The 19,331-nt window shown below is 36.6% G+C and overlaps 1 protein-coding gene across 1 annotated transcript in view; it reads right to left on the reverse strand.

Annotated features, from left to right (window-relative positions):
• Positions 1 to 19,331, reverse strand: part of LOC140511722 (transmembrane protease serine 11C-like) — a 125,824-nt gene that overhangs the window by 36,183 nt on the left and 70,310 nt on the right. Inside the window, exons 5-7 of the mRNA XM_072620889.1 lie at positions 10,773 to 10,811; positions 4,073 to 4,244; positions 273 to 532 (exon numbers count right to left, since the gene is read on the reverse strand). Of these exons, the coding sequence (XP_072476990.1) occupies positions 273 to 532; positions 4,073 to 4,244; positions 10,773 to 10,811 (471 nt within the window). The remainder of the gene's footprint in view (positions 1 to 272; positions 533 to 4,072; positions 4,245 to 10,772; positions 10,812 to 19,331) is intronic.

A 19,331-nucleotide genomic window follows, 5' to 3' on the forward strand; every position in this document is an offset into this window, starting at 1 on the left:
TAGTAGTAAAGACATGTAAAAACTTTTTTTTGGACTTCGTCTAAAGCATGGACAAGATTTATAGAGGGTGTAAAAATGTGGAAGTGTTGTCATCACCTTTGGTTTAGGGAATACCCATGTTAATGGAATCATATCTATCAGAGCCAATGAAATCTGTTCAGTAAATGTGTAAGGTGGTATCACTTATCTCAAGGTACTATGAGCCCTATAACCATCATCTAAAAATCTTGTTTATAGCCACTAGGAGATAGAAGGAACATTAACGAACTTACCATCAGTTTTTCTTGATCCCCATCCTGTGACTACCACATCAGAATTTGCAGGGAAGTTATAGTTTGCTTCTGGAAGACAGACCTTTCGAATATTGGTTGTATATAGTACTGGTTTGGACAGATTTACAATGGCAATATCATGGTCATGAGATGGATATTTATACTTTTCATGAACGATAATATTTTTCACACTTCGTTTCAATTTTGGATCACTTAAAAGGAATCCAAAGGTCACACTCCATTCTCGAGGATCTTTGGCACTAAAACAACAATTAAAAAAATACCAAAAAGATGAACTATTTTTAAAAGTTATAAACCCAAAAGTGTAAGGAGATTTTCTTGTAAACTATATTGAACAGTAGCTAAATTTCAGATAAATTCAAAGGCCCACAATAGAGTGCCAAGCCCGGAGTCAGCAAGACTCATTTTCCTGAGTTCAAATCTGACCTCAGATTCTTTGTAGCTGTGTGATCTTGGACAAGTTACTTAACCCTGTTTACCTCAATTCCTTATGTGTAAAATGAGCTGGAGAAGGGAATGGCAAATTATTGTAGTATCTTTGCCATGAAAACCTTGAGTGGGACTGTGAAGAGTTGGACACAACTGAAATGACTTAACAACAACAGTAACAACAAAACTGAAAGTTTTATATGAATATAGCCAATATAGCTAAAATTAGAAGGGAAACAACTGGGAAAAAAATCTTTGTTTTTTTGATAAGGATCTCATTTCCGAGATTTATGAGGAATTGATTCAAATAGGTAAGAATAAGAATCATTCCCCAAACTGATAAATGGTCAAAAGATATGAAGAGGCATTTCTAAAGAAATAATCCAACTATCAATAACTATACAATAAATGCCACAAATCAAATATAATTAGAAAAATACAAATTAAATAAATTCTGAGGTTCTACCTCATATTCATCAGATTGGCAAAGTTAACAAAAAAAAAAAGAAAATGACAAATGGTGGAAGAGTTATGGGAAAATAGCCATATTAATGCACTTGGTTGGTGGATTGGCAAATTGGTCCAGTTATTCTGGAAGGCAGTTTGAAACTATGCTCAGAGAAAAGGCCAGGGCAGCAATACAACAGTCTCTGGGCTGTACAAACATGCTGCCTTCTCTCTCTGCCTTTGTGGTCCCCGTCTTATTGGTGAGTTATTCCTAGAGCGTCCATTTTAAGGAAGGGCCCAGACCAGCCATGCTTTCTTCTTGGAATTTTGCCATCCTACTGCCATGAGGGCACATTTTCTCCTTCCTCTTTCAGCTCCCTTTTGTGTATTGACTTCCCTCTTTAGGATTTAAGTTACTTCAGGGATATAACTGTCTGTCTTTTTGCTTTTATTTGTATCCCAGAATTAGCACAATGTCTGGCACAAAGTAAGCACTTAATGTAAGTAAGCACTGACTTGACTCTTTGACTCAGTGATGTCACTATTGGGTTTGTACCCCAAAGAGATCAAAGAAACAGCATCAACTCTTTTTCACTGACAAAGAACTGGAAACTAAGAGGATTCTCATCAGTTGGAGAATGACTAAATTATATTATATAAATAAATGGAATAATATCATACTATAAAATGATAAAAAGAAGGGTTTCAGAGAAACCTGAGAATTCTTGTATGGAAAGTGAAGTGAGCAGAACTGGAAGAACAATTTACAAAAACTTTATCAAGACAAACAATTTTGAAAGACTTAAAAACTGTTCAGCAAAATAACCAACCATGATTTCAGAGGATCAATAATGTAGCATGCTACTCACCGCCTGACAGGGATGTGATGGACTTAAGTGTAAAATTAATAGTATATATTTTTGGACATAGTCAATATTAAAATTTGTTTTGCTTGACTGTGTATTTATTACAAGGTTTTTGTTGTTATTTGCATTTTTTGTTTTTAGTAGGGAGAGTGAGGTGTGATAGAATAGATCATTGTTAACTGAAAGCAAGATAAATTTATAATTTGCCTTAAAAATAAACTATATTGACAGTTAAAACTTTTAAATTCCTGTAGTGATTATAGGTAGTACAAAAGAAGTTATGCATATAATATAGTAGGAAAGAGGATGATACAATTGAGAAAGTACTGGACTTGACCTTAAGTCCTAGTTCTCTTAGTAACCAATTGATCTTGGGCAAGTCACTTAATCTCTTTGATTCCTCATCTAAAAAGTGACATGGTTGGATTAAAGGATATTATAGAGTTTATTTTAGCTCTGCCTTTCTATAAGTATAATTTCTAAGGAGACCTTTAATTTAATTTATTATTAAAAGCGCACAGCTATCAGAAAAGCACCATAGAACCACTAAATGCAAACCTTAAAAGAATAGGAAAATATAAAATTTGTTTTAAAATTTTAAAAATTGAAACTACAGCACACTTTCTTACTGCTGTTTTATAATTACAGTTACTCAATTCTTGAGCACATAAGCTCTATGTAGGCAGAATTCAGTGTGGAATTGTGAAAGGAGATTACGAATTTCAAGTTGGAGTCAGGATACTGTGGTCCTGTCTTGGAGCCTGGAGACCTGGGTTTGAATGTAGTCATAACATGAACAAGGTCATAACATGTATGACCTTAGTTAAGTCACTACCTCTCTAAGCTCTAGTTTCCTCGACTGTAAAATGAGGAGGCTGGAGTAGATGACTTGAATTCTCCTTTGGTTCTAAATTCTTTCTAATAAGTTACAAACCACATAAGATACTGAAGGTATATATAATACAGTTAAGCTTGGTCTTCTTCACATCTCCTTCAAAAGTGAACCAGGCCTTTCCCCAGTTTCTTTCAGAAATAATTACATGCTGATTTTCTGATACTACTTTAGGTAAGTTGCAAGACCTGCTTCACCTGTTAGGATCCAGTTCTGTGTCACCATTTGTCTATTGTATGACTGGATGTCTTGCAGGCACCTCACACTTCACATATCCAAGAGAGAACATTAGCATTCTCCCCAAATCACTCCCTTTTCTCAATTTTCCTTTTCTCTGTTGAGGGCACAACCATCCTTCAACTCTCTAGGCTCATTATCTTGGATTCATCTTTTACTCTTCCCTTTCCCTCACTTGCATCTATTTAGTCAGTTGCTAAATTTTCTTTATTCTACCTCCTCAGTATCTTTTTGAGTCCATTTCTTTTTCTCTACTCATAGCCACTATCCTAGGTCAGGTCCTTATTATCTCTTTCCTGAATTATTGTAGTAACTTCCTAATTGGTCTCCCAGCCTTGAACTTTCCCCTCCTCCAAATGATTGTCCATCAGAGACCAAGTTGACATTACTAAAGCACAAGTCTTATCATGCCAATACCCTGAACGACAAGCTCCAGTATCTCTCTACTGTATGTAGAGTAAAATACAAACTCTTCCGGCAATTTGGCTCTAATCTACCTTTCATGGCTTACTACACATTCTTCTTTAATTACTCCATGTTTCAGCCAAATTGGTCTACTTGCCATTCGCCATACTTGACATTCCATTTCTTGTGTCTATGTCTTTGAATACAAGCTGTTCTCTGTTCCTGGAAAGGACTCCCTCCTCATGTCTGCCCTATAGAATCCCTAGCTTCCTTCTAAGTTCTGTTGAAGTGCTACTTGTAACATGAAATTTACTCTGATCTCTTCCCTACCTCCAGGAACTAGTGCCCTCCTCTCTGGAAATCATGCTCATGGTACTTAGTAGTTACTTAGTGAATGCTTGTGGATGAATGAATAGACATACTGTTTGTAGTGTGATAGTATAATAGTACTTAGGTCCCATGGTTTGTGTGCCTTGAATGGTTTTAGAGCAGCTCATACTTACTTTACAAAGCAGTGGGCAGCAGTGAGAAGCCAGTTGTTATTAATTAGAGTGGCCCCACATCTGTGAATATTATTCTGTTGCAGGCTGGCTTGCCAGGGCCATTCCCCTTCCACGCTATCCAAGCCTCCAACTATTTTGTTGCCAGGGGACACTTTGGTTCGTCTTCCACAACCTGTTCAAATGAGGTTAATAAGCTTGTTTACATTTGAAGACAGAAGCATATTTCTCCCCACAGATAAAATTTATTGACATTTGATTGTGTTACACTAGACCATTTACAATGAAATCTATGCCTTAGCTGATGAAACATCAGTCTTGCAGAGTTTAGGCTATTCATATTTCTGTCTTGAGATTTTCCAATAACTCAAGTCCATTAATTTTTAAAAAGGAGACCAATATTTGTTTTTATTTAATCTTTGCAACATAACTTCATAGCAAGCCAGTTTAAGGGATGCATAAGAAATGATATAATCAGAAGTAATTTCATATAAATGAAATTTAACTTCTGTGGATTCTCTTTGCTTATATGAGCCATAAGAAAAATGATTAAGAATGAAGCAATGTTTAGGTGCCTAGATGCTCACATCACAATACAGAACTTTAGAAAAAAATTATATCAACTGTAAAAGATATAACTATGAGAATGCTTTTTAAAAAATCCCATTTTCAAAATTGAATTCATATTTGCATCAGGATTTGGGCTTGGTTGGCCTATTTAGGTCCCAAGAGTTTTCAAGTTTGGCAGCATTAAGCCAGCTCTGTAGTAATAGGAAAGACTTAACGTAGCTCACTTTTTTTTAATTTAGTTGATTACCTCTATATATGACCTCATCTTACATATGGATATTACTGCCAATCAGCTATCATTTATTGGTGATGGTCATTAATAGCGTGAGATAGTCAGGTAGCCATGGGGCAGCTAGGTGGTATAGTAGTCAGAGTGCTAGAGTTGGATACAAGAAGACCTGAGTTTGAATTCTGAATCAGATAGTTATTAGCTCTGTGACACTGGGCAAATTACTTATCTTCCTTCAGCTTCAGCTTCTTTATCTGTAAAATGGGGATAATGAAAGTACTATCCTCAGAGAGTTGTCATGAGGATCAAATGAGATAATTTAATATACTGTATCAATATTAACTATTGCTAATGGTAATTGTATTTATAATAAAACGTGGGAGCCATTTCCAGATAATAGAGTCAAGGACTGCTGGTGTCAATGTGTTTAAGGAATATAAATCAGATCTAAACTCAAATCTTAGAAAATGGTATTTGTGTCCTATTCTAGGGATGTGGTTTCAGGCTAACCTTAGGGAAAGAAACTCTTGAGGTAATCTTAGATGATGGCTTATTTTGTGGAGCAATATTTTAACCATATATAACTGAATACTCTTCTAATGTATCCATAGGCATGTTTCTTTAAGTTGGGCTAGGCAAGTGTAATAGACTAGAGAATATAACATATTTCTTCAAGGTTTTTATCCAGCCCTCTTGTTCTGCTACACTGTAGTTAGGTTTCTGTCTTACCCCCTTTGATTATTTTGGATTACATTATAGTGTAACTCACATCTGAGGTAAGGAAGATATATTGTATGTTGTAATTTTATAACTGAAGCCTAGGATTAGTTGCTATTTTTGAGGGACAAGGTCCTCTCCTTTGGCATAATGACTAGAATGCCTTTGTCCCCACTTCCACTCCTTTATCACTGATGCTTACAAAAACTAATACCAAATGCAAAGCTTTCGTGATGGTTCCTCCCTATCTCCTCCCTTCTTTGTTTGGACAACCTCTAAAGGAAGTTGGCTTTTGCTCAACTTTTTGTGGAGGGAGTATAAAAATAAAGGTGCTTCTGTTAGAAGGAACAGCCTCAGGCTACTCTACTTCCTGGTTTCTAGCCTTGCCCAAGAGCATTCTTTGTTCAGTCTATTAATCTCACTGTCATTGTCAATGCATGTCTCCTGAACTATCCTTTATTAAATTTATTTCTTGAAGTGGATTACTACCTGGAACTGAGTAGAGATGAATCCTTGCAAGTTATCTTAGCATATTTCCTAAGTCTCCCTTGCTTTAGATGCTTCAGAAACATGTTCACTTGTGAAAAATCATCTTTTGAAAGGACATATATGAGGTGGTGGGACCAAGATGGTGGATTACAGGCAACTCAGCTTAACTCAATATTCTTCTCTAAGCATCTTTAAATTAATGCTTCAAATATAACTTCAGAGTGGCAGAACCAACAAAAGATCATAGTGAGACATTTTTTCTGACCTTAGAAAACCTAGTAGGTTGGCAGGAGAAGTTTGAGATACCAAGGTGGAAGCCATTCTAGATCTCACATACATGGAGGCAGCAGTATAAGTAGCAGCAGCATCAAGTAGTTTTGGAAACTCTCAGCCCAGAAGCAGAAAGGGGGTCAGACAATGAACAAGGAGCCCTTCCTGGTTAAAGACAAGTGTGCAGACCAGCAGAGCAGTGATTACACCTCTGCCAGGATCGCAGCACCTTGGAAGCACCAAAAACTTGCAGAGCCCCAGAAAGAGCTCTGAAAATGGCACCATGAAAAAGCTTGAAACTTGAGACAGTGCCTACCTACGCCCAGGTGAGTAGAGCCCAAATTTAATATAAAGGTCAATCAAGACATATGTTGGAAAAAATGAGGAAACAACAACAACAAAAAAGAATTTTACCACAAAGAGCTACTACAATGGCAGGGAAGACCAAAACACAACTATATGAAAACAGTTATAAGCAAAGCCTCAAAGAAAAATTCTAATTGGATACAGGCTCAAAAAAAATTCCTGGGAAAATTAAAGAAAAATTTAAGTGTGGCAGAGGAAAAATTAGGAAAAGAAATGAGAAAATAAAATTATGAGTTGAGAATTAATGACTTGATAAAAAGAGGCACAAAAATGTTCGAGAAAATAAAACCTTAAAAATACAGAACTGGCCAAATGGGAAATGGCCAAATGGCCAAAAGAGGGACAAAAAATTCGCTGAAGAAAAAGACTCTTTAAAAAACAGAATTGGTCAAATGAAAAAAAGGGGTACAAAATCTCACTGAAGAAAATAATTCCTTAAAAATTAGAAATGGACAAGTTGGAAGCTAATGACTCCACGAATAATCAAGAAACAATAACAAAGTTAAAAGAATAAAAAATAGAAGAGATTGTAAAATATTTCACCAGAAAAGCAATTGACATGGAAAACAGGTCAAGGATAGATAATTTAAGAATTATTGGACTACCTCGCAGGCATGATCAAAGAAAGAGCCTAGACATCATATGCCAAGAAATTATCGAGGAAAACTACCCAGTATCTTAAATCCGTAGTATAAAATTAAAGTCAAAAGAATCCACCATTCACTTTTTGAAACAGATCCCAAAATGAAAACTCCCAAGAAATATTATAGTCAAATTCTAGAGCTCCCAGGTCAAAGAGAAAATACTCAAAGCAGTCTTAAAAAAAACAATTCAAATTTTGTGGAGCCACAATCAGGATCACATAAGATTTAGTGGCTTCCAAATTAAAGGAACGAAACACTTGGAATATGATATTCTGGTAGTCAAAGGAGCTACAATTGTAATCAAGAATAATCTATACTGCAAAACTGAATATAACCCTTCGAGGGTGGGGAAATGAATATTTAAAGAAATAGAGGACTTTCAAGCATTCTTGATGGAAAGATCAGAATTGAATAGAAAATCTGACATTCAAACAGCAGACTCAAGAGAAGGAAAAAAATGGTAAACATGAAAGGGTAATCATAAGGATCTCAATAAAGTTAAACTGTTTACATTACATTATGGGAAAATGATACATGTAGCTCCCAAGAACTTTGTAATGATTAGGGCAGTTAAAGGAGTTAATATACAGAGATATTAACTCTTAAAGTTAATTATCTTAAAATAATCTCCCCCCCTGAAAAGAAAGAAAAATGAAGTAATGAGAAAGGAGGATTGACTGAGAGAAGGGGTAAGGGAGAGGTAGAATGGGAAAAAAATTTTTTTTTATTAAAAAGGCACATAAGGAATAGTTTCTACAATGGAGAGGAAAATAGAGGGGGTGGTGGGAAATTCATCTGAATTGGTTCAAAGAAGGAAGGCTATGTATACACACTCAGTTGTTTATAGAAATATAACTTAGGGAGGGAGAAGGGATAAAGAAAAGGAGGGGATAGTAAAAGGGAGGATAAATTAAAGGAAGAAGTGATTAGAAGTAAAATAGACTTTTAAGGAGGGACAGAATAAAAAGAAAGAGAAAAATAAACAGAAGAGAATAGGATGGACGAAAATACACAGTAATCATAATTGTGAATGTGAATAGGATGAGTTCATACATAAAACAGAAACAGATAGAAGAATGGATGAAAAGGCAGAATCCAACAATATGTTGTTTATAAGAGACAAGCTTGGAACAGAAAGACATACACACAGAGTTAAAATAAAATGCTGGAGCAGAAGCTAACATGCTTCAGCTGAATTAAAAAAAAAGCCAGGGGTAGCAATCATGATCTCAGGCAAAGCAAAAGTGAAAATAGACCAAATAAAAGAGATAATCAGGAAAACTGCATTTTGCTAAGAGATACCATTGACAACTATGGTACTTTCCCATTGTAAATTGTAGCATAATTTTGTCACTTTTTAAATTTTTCCTGCTATTTAAAAAATATGGCTAGTATGGAAATATGTTTTGCATGATTTCACATGTGTAATTGCCTTCTCATTGGGTGGAGGAAGGTGTGGGAAGGAGAGAATTTGAAACTTAACATATAAAAAGAATGTTAAAATATAATAATAAATTAAAAAATACTTGAAAATATAATTCAGGAGTTGAATTAAGCTGTAAGTACACTTATATACTTGTATAATTACTTTGTCTATATTTTTGCAGGGATTATAAAATTCACAGGTACTTCAGACTTTAAAAAAGGCATATATGTTTGTGTGTATGTATATATATGTATGTGTGAATATATGCATATACATACATATATACTCTCCACATATATACATATATATGTGTATGTACACACACGCACACACACACACATATATGTATATATATGTGATGAACCCTTGGCATACCATGAAGGTGAGTGGAAAGTGTTTTTTTATGGAAGTTTTGAGCTTCTCTCTCTCTCCGTTTCTGTCTTTCTCTGTCTCTCTCTTTTTTCTCTCTCCTTCCCTCCTTCCATCCCTTCCCCTCTTTCTGTGTGGATATAGAAATACATATATTTTCCCAAATTTTTTTCAGAAAAACCCTGTTGGATTATGCTTTTCCCATCTTATATTTTTGGACCCACATATAAAACTTTATATTTATTCCTATTGAATTTAATTTATTATATTAAACTCTGCTCTCTGGCCTGTCAAGATCTTTTTGGATACTTACTATATTATCCAGTGTATTAGTTACCCATCTCAGCTTTGTGTCATGTTCAGATTTGATGAGCATGCCATTTATACCATTATATTGAAATATTATACCATTGTATTAAAATATTGCAAGTCCAGGGCCAAACATAGATTCCTGTGGTATTCCATTGGAGACCTGCTACAAAGTGGGCATTGAACTGTTAATAACTACTCTGAAGTCTAGCCATAAAACCAGTTCCAAATCCATTTATCTTTACTACTTTCTAATCCACATTTTTTCATCTTTTGTGCAAGAATAATTTAAGATACTTCTTGAAATGGTAAGATCTAGGTAATCTATAAAGTATAGCATTCTTCTGATCTTCCAATTTAGTAACCCTGTCAAAAAATAGAAATAAAGTTATTCTGTCATAACTTGTTCTTGTGTAAGCCATGATGACTCAAATCATTGCTTCTTTTTCTAGAAGTTTATTAACTATATTTTTAACATTCTAGAATCTTCTTAATCATTGAAGCCAAGCTCACCAATCTACAGCTGAAAGACTCTGTTCTCTTCCCTTTTTAACAAATCAGGATCCCATCTTCCCTTCCCTATTCTTGGAGTACCTCTATCTTTATCCTTCATCTTTTAGATATGCCTGACAGGGCTCAGCAACCAATGCTATGCACTAGTTCTTCCACTGCCTAAAGAAGTACAAACCTAGCATCTTCTCTGGCTCCTGGATTAGAGGATGATTTAGTGGTTACTGAAGGGTGGTCTAAGCTGCTGGATCTGCGTCCCCTGACTTTGAAGTTTGACTGCTACTCTTATCAAGCAGCATTGTCCAGTCAATCTTCTAAGGAATAGACCCTTGACCTTATAATAGCCTACTCCTCCAGAGGTAGGAGCTTTGTGAAAAAGATTTCCTGAGAATAGAGTAAGGATGGTATTTTGGCATCCTAGCTAGATGTGCATGCGAGCACGTGCGTGCGTGCGTGTGTGTGTGTGTGCTTGCTCATCACTCTAAACATTTAGGACTTGAATATTACCAGAAGAAGCTAGGAATGATGTGTTGATACCATCCTACCATCTTACCACTCAAAATCACTCCACTTCGTTTTCCATTTTCAAATGCCATATCAGCATAAAATTGTCCAAATGCAAAAATACTTTGCCTTTAGATAGTTTTACACTAAAGAAAGGATAATAGTCAGCTTTCTATACTGATTTAAAAACAAGTCTCTCAAGACAACACCTGCATGACATGATACTTGACTCTCAGACTGTAGACCATGATTCCTTTGGGTCTCTAGGGAAGTTAGGTTTTATGTTAAAATCAAACTTACATATATTGAGAAGATTTTCTGCTGCATCCATATCAATATCTAAAAAATGAAAAAAGAAATAAAATATAAGTATAGTACAACAAAATTTTGTTATATTTTAGTTGCATGGGGTTTCTCTCCTTTATCTATAGGACATAATATATTGAAACATTCATTGTCCTATCTAATCTTCGATGATTGAATTCTATGAAGAGAGATGATTTTTCTATATCCATTTCCTGTATTCTTATTTTTATTCAAAGAGAGAAAAGTGAACATATTAGATTCTCCTAATGACCTTCCTCCATTCCCAGAAGATTGACTGAGTGAAACAATGGGGAGGTTAGGAGAATATGCAGACATACATCTCCCAAATTCCTGCATTTCTTCTTTTGTTTTTGAACAGGCTGCCATTCCAAGGTACTCTTCTTGTGCTTCTGGTGGGATGGCCACATGTTGCTCCCTGCTGCTTGCTACTACTACTTTTGCAGCCTGAGCTAAGTTAGTCCCCTCTAGCCCCTGTCTGCTCAGTGCTGGTAACTATAATAGAATAAAAAGGATGCTAAAATTATCACCAAAAAAGTTTTCAGATCATTTACAAACATTAATTTTTTCCCCCTCTTTGCCTATTGACCAAAGAGATAATGTTGCTCCTCTGGATTCTAGTCCATCACATACTTACTTGTGCCTTCCTTTCCAGGTTTTAGTACATATTACTTTCCTTCATGTATTCTTTATTTTATTTCCAGGCCTAGAAACTTGCTTGGTATTCCTGATACAAGATATTCAATCTCATGTCTTTGTACCATTTTAAAAATAAGATATACCTTTAGTCTCTCCCAGATTTAACACCATCTTTTATGTGTGGCTACTGTTCTCCCCTTAAATTTCTTTTTATTTTATTGCTGTGATTTTATTTTGTATATATTTTGTATTCGCATATAGGTGTACCTTTTGTTTTCCTCCAATAGAATGTATGCTACCAAAGGAGAGAGACTGGTTTTTGCCTTTTTTTTCCAGTGCCCAGAACATTTCCTGGTCTACAGCTGGTACATAATATTGTTGTTGTTTGTCCTTTGTGCTTGAAGAGAACCATGACATCAGGAAGGTGATGCCATGACTTGCAAGTGAACTGGATTTAAGTGAGGGAGGGGTATGCAAAATCATCTGCCTCACTTTCTCCTTCAGAGCCATCTGGGTCCATCAGCAAGATATATATCAGGACTATTGGAAATGGCCCTGGATGAAGGGAAAGACCTTGGCCTTTTTAAGCTAAGTTCTTTCTCAGGTCTCAGTTTGACTGAGGCAACACCCAATCAGTGAATAAGACTAAGTAAGAAGTGAGGCAGAGAATGTCCTCTTTTTTTCCTAGTCAAAAAAATCAATTTTGGGGGTACCCTCAAGGTTTCTTTTTTTTCTTTTCTTTTTTTTAATTAAATTTATTTATTTAACTTTTAACATTCATTTTCACAAAATTTTGGGTTACAAATTTTCTCCCCTTTTCTCCCCTCCCCCCCAAACACCAAGCATTCTAATTGCCTGTATGACCAGTCTGCTCTCTCTTCTATCATCCGTCTCTGCCCTTGTCTCCATCTTCTCTTTTGTCCTGTAGGGCCAGATAGCTTTCTATACCCCTTTACTTGTATTTCTTATTTCCTAGTGGCAAGAATATTACTCGACCAGTTGATCCTAACACTTTGAGTTCCAACTTCTTTACCTCCCTCCCTCTCCACCCCTTCCCTTTGGAAGGCAAGCAATTCAATATAGGCCAAATCTGTGTAGTTTTGCAAATGACTTCCATAATAGTTGTGTTGTATAAGACTGACTATATTTCCCTCCATCCTATCCTGCTTCAAATTACTTCTATTCTCTCTTTTGATCCTGTCCCTCCCTGTGAGTGTCGACCTCAAATTGCACTCTCCTCCCCATGCCCTCCCTTCTATCATCCCCCCCACCCTGCTTGTCCCCTTATCCCCCACTTTCCTGTATTGTGAGATAGGTTTTCCTACCAAAATGAGTGTGCATTTTATTCTTTCCTTTAGTGGAATGTGATGAGAGTAGACTTCATGTTTTTCTCTCACCTCCCCTCTTTATCCCTCCACTAATGAGTCTTTTGCTTGCCTCTTTTATGAGAGATAATTTGCCCCATTCCATTTCTCCCTTTCTCCTCCCAATATATTTCTCTGTCACTGCTTGATTTCATTTTTTTTTTAAGATATGATCCCATCCTCTTCAATTCACTCTGTGCACTCTGTCTCTATGTATGTGTGCGCGTGTGCATGTGTATGTGTGTAATCCCACCCAGTACCCAGATACTGAAATGTTTCAAGAGTTACAAATATTGTCTTTCCATGTAGGAATGTAAACAGTTCAACTTTAGTAAGTCCCTTATGACTTCTCTTTGCTGTTCACCTTTTCATGCTTCTCTTCATTCTTGTGTTTGAAAGTCAAATTTTCTTTTCAGCTCTGGTCTTTTCATCAAGAATGCTTGAAAGTCCTCTGTTTCATTGAAAGACCAATTTTTCCCCTGAAGTATTATACTCAGTTTTGCTGGGTAGGTGATTCTTGGGTTTAGTCCTAGTTCCTTTGAGTTCTGGAATATCCTATTCCATGCCCTTCGATCCCTTAATGTAGAGGCTGCTAGATCTTGTGTTATCCTGATTGTATTTCCACAATACTTGAATTGTTTCTTTCTAGCTGCTTGCAATATTTTCTCCTTGACCTGGGAACTCTGGAATTTGTCCACAATGTTCCTAGGAGTTTCTCTTTTGGATCTCTTTCAGGAGGTGATCTGTGGATTCCTTGAATATTTATTTTGACCTCTGGTTCTAGAATCTCAGGGCAGTTTTCCTTGATAATTTCATGAAAGATGATGTCTAGGCTCTTTTTTTGATCATGGCTCTCAGGTAGTCCCATAATTTTTAAATTGTCTCTCCTGGATCTATTTTCCAGGTCAGTTGTTTTTCCAATGAGATATTTCACATTATCTTCCATTTTTCCATTCTTCTGGCTTTGTTCTGTGATTTCTTGCTTTCTCATAAAGTCCTTAGCCTCCATCTGTGCCATTCTAATTTTGAAAGAACTATTCTCTTCAGTGAGCTTTTGAATCTCCTTTTCCATTTGGCTCATTCTGCTTTTGAAAGCATTCTTCTCCTCATTGGCTTTTTGAACCTCTTTTGCCAATTGAGTTAGCCTAGTTTTCAAGGTGTTATTTTCTTCAACATTTTTTTGGGTCTCCTTTAGCAGGGAGCTGATTTGCTGTTCATGCTTTGACTTCATGTCTCTCATTTCTCTTCCCAGCTTTTCCTCCACCTCTCTAACTTGATTTTCAAAATTCTTTTTGAGCTCTTCCATGGCCTGAGCCCATTGGGTGGGCTGGGACACAGAAGCCTTGATTTCTGTGTCTTTGCCTAATGGTAAGCATTGTTCTTCCTCATCAGAAAGGAAGGGAGGAAATGCCTGTTCACCAAGAAAATAACCTTCTATAGTCTTATTTCTTTTCCCTTTTCTGGGCATTTTCCCAGCCAGTGACTTGACCTCTGAATATTCTCCTCACACCCACCTCGCCTCCTGATCCTCCCAGTCAGCGTTTGGGGTCTGAGATTCAAATGCTGCTTCCAGCCTCAGGGCTGGAGATCCCGTCCCTGAAGCCTGCTCGGATCTGTACCTCTCGGTGCTGTGGCCACGGCAGGTCTGGGCTGGGCTCCCCGTCTGCAGCGCGATGGACCTTTTGCGAGAGGTTTGCAGGTCCCTCTGTCGGTGGAGGGACCCGCGTGGCCGCTGGAGATCCCATCCCTGAAGCCTGCTCGGATCTTTTCCTCTCAGTGCTGCGGCCGTGGCAGGGCTGTACTCAGCTCCCAGTCCCGGTGCCCAGTCCACAGCGCGAAGGACCCCCCGCAAGAGGTTTGCAGGTCTCTCCGGAACAGAAATCTCCCTCGCTCCAATGTTCCGTGGCCTCTGGGTGCAGAATTCGCCGTGAGTTACTTCCCTGTAGCCGTTCTATTGGTTGTGGGTTCGGAGCTATGTGTATGTGCATCTTTCTACTCAGCCATCTTGGCTCTGCCCCCCACCCTCAAGGTTTCTGGACAAAATAGACACAATTGCTATTTACATTCACTCTGGGACCAAACAATGACCAAGTGGGGCCTGACCTAGAACCTAATAAACACTTGAACGAATAGATGAATAAACACACAAAAAGAACTTAACCACATTTATATGGACATTATTCCTATACAAGAAATCAGATAAAGATATTATAACTAAATGACAGAAAAGTTCATAAATTTTCCTCCAAAAAGTGGTTAAAAGAGTTGGTGGAACTTAACAAAAAATATCATCTTATGGGAAACTTGTTTATCTTGGGTTGTAGTGAAATTAGTGTAGTTTATTTTATGCTAGCATCTGTTGCAGATGAAGAAGCTGAGAAGTTTGATGAAGAACTTGACAAAAAATATTAAGCCAAACAGACATATATTCATTGACACTCAGTGATAATGTAATGTTGAGGTCAGTCAAAAAAAAAAAAGGAAAATATGAAATTCACAATTAAGAAATGAAGAAACCCTGTTTATCTCCAATTTATCTTGTAAATATTTTGTTTGTCCATAACTATTTTTAGTCTGGCTCCCTTATTAAACTGTGAGCTCCTTGAGAGCGGGGACTATCTTTTCTTCTTATTCTCTGTACATTTCCTGGCACATAATTGGCACTTATAAATGCTTACTGATTGATTGAAAATAAAAGAATAATTGATTACTCCAAAGCTTTATGTCTGTATATAATGAATACTTTCTTCAAGGAATCTATAGAAACTAGACTTGGTATACTTCAAGCAACAACAAATAAAATTGTCCAAACCTTAAAAGGTAAGAAATTACTCATTACTGGTATGGAAAAATTACATAATCAGCTCTCTACACACCATGAGCAGATTAAAGCAAAGTTCAAAACTAATGTCTAATTAAAGAAAGGAAGAAGATAGCAGAGTATATGCAATTACCAGATTATGTGATCCAATTTAACCTACTTAAACAAGCTGTTGACTCTGAAAAATGGGTGATGTATAAAAATAAAGATATTGCCACTTATCACCTCTTAATATTAGCATTTTTGAGAAGTTTAATGATTGCAAAGCAGTTACCACAATAAAGGATTGAAAAGACTGCATAAATTGCCTTAGGCAACACTTGATTTTCTTGTTAGGGGACCCCTCCTAGGTCACTGCATGGATTATGCCAGAGGGGCTTGCATAGCTCAGTGAAACTAAGAGCTATGCCATGCAGGATTGCCAAGATGGACAGGTCATAGTGAAGCACTCTGACAAAAGAAAGGTGATCTACTGGAGAAGGAGATGGCAAACCACTCCAATATCTTTATGAAGAAAACCCCATAAAGGCTAGGTCTGGCATGCTGCAGTTCATTGGGTCATAAAGAGTTGGACATGACTGAACGACTAAACAATAACAGCAAAAATGATAACCAAGGGCAATGCCTATTTAAAATGCAAGCTTATTTGAAGGTGATTAGAAATGACAGAATATAATCAAGAGTGCTTAAAAAACAGTAGATGGAAAATTATACCTATAGAAAGCTTAGTGTGACTCTCAACTAAATTATCTTTATAAATGAAACTGGAAGGGCAAGAAATGGATCTGAAATGGAACAGATTAGCCAACATTTATGTCATTTATTTTCATCATGAATAATAGTGGAACTATGAAAGGGCACAGAACTTGGGAGTCAGGAAGACCTGGTTTCATATGTCACCTTAGATTCTTACAGCCTATCTGATGTTGGGCATGTCATTTAACTTCTCTATGCCTCAGTTTCCTCATCTGAAAAATGAGGAGTTAAACTCAATAATTTCTAAGATACCTTCCATTTCTAAATCTAGTATTATATTATCCTGTAATATTATAACTCTATTACTTCAATCTCTGATGTTTTATGAGAGAGTGGAAATAACACTCGAACAGAAAGTTCGGAAGAAAAATTGTCTCTAGACAAACATAGAGAATAAATCTATTTTTGAAGAGATATAATTTAAAAAGCACACTGGAATTAATTTTCAAGTTATCTCAAAGAAACCAAAATGTCAGAAGAATGAAAAAGGTAATAGACATGATTATAACAAATGGTAGTCAAGAAGACATCATTATTTACCCTCTGAGTTCTATAAAATATTAGAATAGTCTAGGCACACATTGATACTGTCTCCAAAGTGGGGAATAGCATGCAGGCTTTGTAGACAATTCTTTACTGTAGATCATTGTCAATGGAAGATCCTGATGTATTTATTCTTTATTGAGTATGAAAAAGGCTCTCCTCAAAAAAGATGTCTCCTATACATCAATCAAAATCACATAGGAATTCTTTGTAGATAAAACTGAAGAGATAACTTCCTTCAACTGATTTTTTAATATTTCCAGATACACCACACATATGTATGTGTATATATACACATGTTTGTATGGATGTATGTGTACATGTATCTGAAAAACTACATCTGTCTATCTATCTTTGCCAAAGGTGTTTGCCACTGTCATGGAATTTCCTTTGCAGAGTCAATGTGGAAATTTCCTAAAGATGTTTCAGTCCTTTAAATGCTTTTATTTGTAGAGATACTGTGTTGATTGCTTCAAGTTCTAGGACATATAAGGCCTCCTCAATGAAATAAAAAACCATTTAAAAGTGAGAGTGCTAGCAATGCACACAAGAAAACAGAGGTTAAAAATGATCTTGGTCTGAACATAGTTGCACAAGCCTGTAGTACTAGCTACTAGGGTAGCTAAGGCAGGGCAATATCTTGAGTTTGGAAGTTTTGATCCATATGCTATGTCAACTGGGTGTCTGCACTAAATTGCATTAGTATGGTAAGTCCCCTAGGCATGAGGGGCTACTAGGTTGACTAAGAAAGGGGGTAAATGACCCAGGTCAGAAATATAGCCTGAGTGAGCTAGGGAGACCTAGCCTTTAAAAAAATATCATCTTGTCTAGATTATGACAATCAGTTGGGCAGCCCATTAAGTTACTTAGTTAGTATATGTTGGGTCAATCGTGACAAATGAACACAAAAAGTTTCCAAAAGTGAATAGAAAGAGAAATGACTGGATCACATTTGGGAAATTACAGGGTGATTTTTAATAACCTCAGTCTCCCCCCTCATGCAGAAACACATCCTTTTAATATTAACATCCTCCCAGTGATCCTATATAGCAGCAAACCATAGAACACCACAGTCTCTTCAGAATTAAAATAGAGGGTGCAACAGAAAGCTCAGTGATAGCTGGAAGTAGACCATAATTTATTGTTAGTGATGTACTTTTAAATTGCATAAAAAGACACCATCCATCATATTTAAATGGAGATGTTGGGAGAGAGGAATACCAGATTATCGATCTATATGTTGCATTGGTACCCATGAAATATTACATTTGCCAACCCACTAGATATTTTCTCTGTGTAGGATTTAAAGAAAGAAGTGGGAAAGTATCACATAGTATGAAAGAGGATGAATGACTTGTGATGTGCACTGGTGGAGGAAGTACCAATCCTTGTTAATGAGATCACAATTTCATTCATTCATCCTTCAGGTTCTAATGGAATTTCAAGCATGTGATGGTGGGCTTTTAAGAACATAGTATGTACTGAATTATATCCTAGAAAGTTCTAAACATTATGTAGTTTATATATACATGGTTGGTTGTTGTCCTTCATCTTTGAAGAGGACCAAAATGACATCACCATTGTAAAGTGGAATTTCAGTATGTCTGACTGGCTGATCAGCCCAATATGAGCTCGGAATGCTCTACCACAGGTTGAACACAGATATTCCATTTGAATATTTGGGATGGATATCTCAAATTTGAGCATCCTGCGTTTACTTTGTGCCGTCTCAATTCTAAGGCACAGGTCTACGTCATTCCTCTGCTCAACAGTTTTCAGTTGTTCCCTATTATTTTTATGTATTCAGACCTATTTTCTTTCCTGAGTTCCAGTCCTGAATTACCAAATGTCTTTCAAACATCTCAAACTTGATATCCTATAGGCATCTCAAATTCGACGTCTAAAACAGAACTCCATCCAAACTCTCCCCTCTTCCAAACCATTCTCTTACTGTTGAGGGTATCATTATCTTTCTAGTGGCCCAGACTCACAACCTTGGTGTTATCTTCAGCTTCTCACTTTTACATACTGTCTGTTGTCAGATCTTATCATTTTTGCCTTCACAACATCTCTTCTATACACCCCATTCTCTATTCAGCCACTCTTCTAGTACAGACCCATATCACCTCTTACCTGGAGTACTGAAATAGCCTTCTAATTGGTCTCCCTGATTCAAGTCTCTCCCTCCTCCAATCCATCCTCAGCTTAGTTGCCAAAGTAATTTTCCTTAAGTGCATATCTGGTCTCGTATCTCCCTGATCCCTCCACTCTACCCCCACTCAATATAATCCAGTGACATCTCTTCAGAAGTAAATATAAAAATCCCCATTTGGCACTTAAAGCTTTTTTCAACCTAACCCCTTCCTATTTTTCCAAAATTCTTATACTTTCTTTTCCTCCTAGGTTGGAGAT

Source organism: Notamacropus eugenii, chromosome 6 (assembly GCF_028372415.1).
Source record: "Notamacropus eugenii isolate mMacEug1 chromosome 6, mMacEug1.pri_v2, whole genome shotgun sequence".
NCBI classification, from domain to species: Eukaryota; Metazoa; Chordata; class Mammalia; order Diprotodontia; family Macropodidae; genus Notamacropus; species Notamacropus eugenii.